Source organism: Elephantulus edwardii, unplaced genomic scaffold (assembly GCF_000299155.1).
Source record: "Elephantulus edwardii isolate Elephantulus edwardi_28Jun2011 unplaced genomic scaffold, EleEdw1.0 scaffold00186, whole genome shotgun sequence".
In the NCBI taxonomy this organism is placed as follows: Eukaryota; Metazoa; Chordata; class Mammalia; order Macroscelidea; family Macroscelididae; genus Elephantulus; species Elephantulus edwardii.
Window position 1 is genome coordinate 1,859,002 of NW_006399936.1, and position 5,094 is coordinate 1,864,095.

General features: G+C 55.2%; 1 protein-coding gene across 1 annotated transcript; it reads right to left on the reverse strand.

Annotated features, from left to right (window-relative positions):
* Positions 1–1,087: 1,087 nt before the first annotated feature.
* ZNF48 (zinc finger protein 48) lies at positions 1,088–4,421 on the reverse strand. The gene is made up of 2 exons (XM_006896525.1): positions 4,343–4,421; positions 1,088–2,892 (listed from the first exon to the last, which is right to left on the reverse strand). Exons 1-2 carry the CDS (start codon positions 4,419–4,421, stop codon positions 1,088–1,090), a joined length of 1,884 nt encoding a protein of 627 aa, XP_006896587.1.
* Between the last annotated feature and the right edge of the window lie 673 nt (positions 4,422–5,094).

Sequence of the window (5,094 nt, forward strand, 5' to 3'; positions counted from 1 at the left end):
AGCGTCCCTGTGGGCTTTCTATCTGCGCCTGCAGCAGACAGGATGGGGTATTTTCACCAGGTGTTTGTCGCCATGGCAACAGCGTGCCACCCACACAACCCCGTTCAGTGTATTTTTAAGGACCTGGCTGCAACATAGTGTAGGACTGCGAGTGGGGATTCAACCGATGGACCTGGAAGAAGTCTCTAAACTATGTACTGGATCTAGAAACCAACTATGCTTTGTAACTCCAACCCATTTATCTGGGCTTGGAACCACACAAGTTTATACTTGTTTAGGCTTGTGTGCTTTGCCTGTGGCTCTGATCTACACCTTTTCCACCCGCCAAACACGTGACACACACAATCCAGGCCTCATACAAGAAGCAGTTTATTGGCAACAAGACAGAGGATGGGAGATGAGGTTGTTGGACCTTCAGGCCTCTCCAAATTCCAGTCCTGTCCTTGCAGCCAGCTTTGTTGATGTCCTTCAGAAGGGCTTGGGCTTGACATCCACAATAGATACCATTGAGTCTCCCTGTCTCTGGTCACATCTGCCATTATCTAGCCTGTGTTTCTCTATCTTGTGGTGGAGTTAGTGTCTTTCCTAAGACCATAAACACTGACTGAAATTGGGGATGGGTACCTCAAAGCAAATCTTTCCCTATCAGATGGTCATGATGTCCCTGCACCCAGTTTTGTCAGACTATGGAAGTTAGCACTGTGGCTCATGAGGTCAGACAGTGGTTCTGGGTATTGCTCCCCAGGGGCAAAGTTGGGGCAATTCCCAATATGGCAGCTGGAATTTAGGGTTAGGAGTCCACAGGAAAATGCCAGTTTGTTCATCCAACAAGTACTGAGCACCTACTACTGTATACAAGGCAGTCTTCTAAAAGCTGGGGTAGAGCCCATACTGGCAACGTCAATCCTGAGCCCAGCCAATAGTTTCCTGAGCTTCAAGGTCATTATCGCCAATCTCTGTCTCTATCTACTCACTCCTTCCATTTCATCCCCTCCTCCTCCTCCCTCCCACGACCTCCCAGGCCCTTTCTTCTCTTAAGCAGCAAATACCCTATCTTCAGCCTCCTGGGTCTCTATTCTTTTTGGATTCACTGCAGTCCTGTTGGTGGCTCCTCCTTGAGGGGCCTTGTTGGAGCCTCCCCTGCCCCAAAGGGCCTCAGGGCCAGATGTCCACGCTGGTGCTTGATACGGGCAGAGCTGTCACTAAAACCCTTGCCGCATTCTGCACACTTGTATGGCTTTTCCCCAGTGTGTGTGCGCCGGTGTTTGACTAGATCAGAGCTCCGGGGGAACTCTTTCCCACAGAAGCCACATACATGAGGCTGGCTGGGTCCAGAGGGCTGGGACCGGACTCGGGATCGAGGTGTGGTAGGTGCTGGGCCAGGTGGGTTATGGAGCTTCAGTAGAGTGTACGGTGGTGGTGGTCGGGCCCGTTCACCACGGTGGGTACGGAGGTGTTTCACTCGAGCTGAGCTGTCAGCAAAGCCCTTGCCACATTCAGGGCAGAGGTAGGGTTTTTCCCCTGTGTGCACACGATGGTGTTTCACCAGGTCTGAGCTGCGGCGGAAGCCTTTGCCACACTCGGGGCACTTATGGGGCTTGTCACCAGCCAGTGGTGGTGGTGGCGGTGGCTCCCCAGCCTGTGGGCCCCCAGGCTCTGGCTCCAAGCCAGGCAGGCTAAAGGGCCCATCGCCTGAGTGTGGAGGGCTGCGAGGTGTCAGTGGGGGGCTGGTACCAAGAGGAGGTCGAGGTGGACTTGAGCTGGGGGGCGGGCTAGGGATCAAGGGAGCCAGAGGGTAGCCTGGGAAGCCAAAGTCTTGGGGCTCCATGTGAGTGAGACGGTGACGGAGGAGGGTGGAGCTGAGGCTGAAGGTGCGGTCACACTCTGGGCAGGCGTGAGGCCTCTCCCCACTATGGGTGCGGAGATGCTTGACGCGGGCAGAGCTGTCAGCAAAGCCCTTGCCACACTCGGGGCAGAGGTAGGGTTTCTCTCCTGTGTGTACCCGCAGGTGCTTCACCAGGTCAGAGCCCCGGGCAAACTCTTTTCCACACACATCACAGGCAAAGGGCTTGGGCCCCAAGTGACTGCGCTGGTGGCTTAGGAGGCTGCAGCTGAGCACAAACCTCTTACCACAATCAGTGCAGATATATGGCTTGTCCTGGACCTTGGGTCCCTGTGTTGCTGCTGTTGTGGCCTGAGAAGGCCGCCGTCGGGGTACCACTGGCCTGGGAGGCTGTTCCCCACGGTGTGTCCGCTGGTGCTTTATACGGGCAGAACTGTCACCAAAGCCCTTGCCACAGATGCCACACTTGTAGGGCTTCTCACCTGTGTGCGTCCGCTGGTGCTTCACCAGGTCAGAGCTCTGCCGGAAGCTCTTGCCACATTCACCACAGATAGTGGGGCGTTCACCAGCTGGGATCCGGGGCCGAGGAATCTTTGGGGGACCCTGGGATGGTGGCCGGGCTCTGTAGGATTTCTCACCACTATGAGTTCGCTGGTGTTTGATACGGGCAGAACTATCGCCAAAGCCTTTGCCACAGACCCCACACTTGTAGGGTTTCTCCCCCGTGTGGGTCCGCTGGTGCTTCACCAGGTCCGACATCTGTCGGAAACTCTTGCCACACTCACCGCACACAGCAGTCCGATCGCTGGCCTGGCCCCAGCGTGGCTCTCCCAAGAGTCGGGGGCCTCTCTCCTGAGGCTGAGGCTTTCCTGGACCCCCTCCCTGGACCCACAAGTCTTCCCATGTCTCGATGCCTTCAGATTTGAGAGAGGAATCTCCCACTTCATGATCTGGGCCTAATTCTTCAGCCTTTAATCCCAATGCATCCTCCTGTGGAGTATGTTCAAAGTTATCTTGCTGAGAAACCTCCACATTCTCACTCCCTAGACCTGAGAAAAGAAAAGGGAGTTGCAGACTCTACGCTTTGGCTCAACCTCTATCTTGAATAGCAGTCTCTTTGATAAGAGAGGCCATAAGGATAGCTCTCTCTTCTGAGTTTCTGGAGCACTTATTATTATTAATAAACTCAATAGTAGAAACTTAACTGTGTCCTTAATATAGTCTGAGGGGCTCTGGTGGCATAGTCCCTAGAGAGCTGCATTGCTAACCTAAAGGCAGCCAGTCTGAATCTACCAGCAGCTCTGAAAGAAAAACGGACAGTCTCCTCCCATGTGATATCCACCCTACCCACTGAAGGGTCAGCTATGCGTTTGTTCCAACTCAATAGCAATAAGTACGAGAATACAGCCTAAGCACTATACTGTTATTGGCTCTTTATAACAGTTCTATGAGACAACAGTGTTATTATTTTATGAATGAAAGTATAGGATTCTGTCTTTAAGTCACTTGCATATTAGAAAAACAGGTTTCTTACTTAGATCTGTCTGAATCCCAAGACTGTTTTGGTTTTAACCACTACATTCATTATCTCTGTTTGGAAAACCTAGTATATGCCCTCTCTAGCATATCTATTTTCTATTATTGTTATGAGCTGTTGAGTTGGAACTGACCCATAGCTGACCTTCCAGCAGGTGTCTGCAGGGGAGGAGACTGCCCAGCCTTCTCCCACAGAGCAGCTGGTGGCCTCAAACCACATGCCTTTGGGATTGCAGCACAGCTTCTTGCCACTAGGCCACCGGAGTTCCCTATTAATTAGTCCATTGTATCATTTAGTATTTTCATCAGGCTTCGCTGAGCACCTACCATATATACTGGACCAACGCACAAACACATACCTCCTTCCCTTAAGATGCTTAGGGTTGGCAGGAGAGGTAAGATAATGCATAAATAAATATAGTAATTATGGGTTCAGAATGATAACCATGCTGCTACAAGGGACTAGTAGATAAGGAGGCAGAGTCTGGTTATTCACAATAGAGGAAAAGAAACTACAAGGAGGAATGAATGATAAACCTGGAAAAGATACTGGGACTGGATGCAACGCTAGGCTAAGGACTTCTTAAATACTTGAGGGAGGGAGAGGTTTTTGCGAGGGGGAAACAAGATTAGATTTTGATTGAGAAAGATCAATCTGGCTGCAGAGTGCAACCGTGGAGATAAGACAGAACACAACCTGAAGTAGATCTGGGGAATAAGGTCAGAGATGGCTGTGGGGGGATGGGAAAAGATGCCACTCATGACAGACACATAGTGGGTGCTCAGAAAGTGGGATCCCCACCCCGATCCCCACCCCCCCAGACAGTTCTCCCCCTCCAGGAGCTCCCTGGAGACTCAGTGCAGGTTCCATTTTTCTGGGTCTCAGTCCAGCAAAGGCCAGCACCAAGTATCCCCATTGGCCATCACCGGCTCACGGCAGCCCGCTGCCGCCGCGGCCCTCACCTGCGCGAGCACTCCTCGGCTGGTCCCTCTCTTCCCGGCCCGGGAGGTTCGGGCCCCAGGGCTCCACCGCGCGCTCCATCGCCGGCACTCCGCCCTGCACAAGGGGACAGACACACAATCTCACACAGGCCTGTGTGGGCCTGGCCGCTGCCCTCTGCCGGTCGGCGCGGGCACCGGGCAGCATGCAGGTCCGAGAGGCCAGGTGCGGACACCGGTCCCCCCCGCTGGTCACCCCTGCACCTGCCGCTCCTTCCCAGCACGCAACCGCCCGCCCTCTCACCTCACCGGCCGCCTCCGGCTCCGTCTCGCCGGCGCCTTCCAGGGCTTTTCAGGCGGGTGCGGGGCCCCAGCCGCCCGTGGTTCGGGTGCGGGCTCGGCGCCAAATCCAGGGGTAGAGGGGCTCGGACCCAGGCGTCCCGGGGGCGGCCGCCGGGGGCGGGACGGGAAGCGGAAGGGCCGCCGCCAGGAGCCGCTCTAGGACGCTGGAGGAGCTGCGCGCCTGCGGGGGGCCGCCCGCCTCCTCCGGAGCTCGGTGGCCGGCCAGGGCCGCGTGCCGCCCAGGGGACTACTCTAAGCCCAGACGGGGGCCCGAACTCGGTGGTATTAACCGTGTGCCTCCTGGACTGGAACTGGGCGACGAGGGGCGAAGACTGTCGCCGCTTCTCAGACCACCTGCGCTGACCCCCAGGGCTGGCCCACAGCACCAGCCACCCCAGAAAGACAAAGAGAGGGATCCAAGGATGGATCCGGGA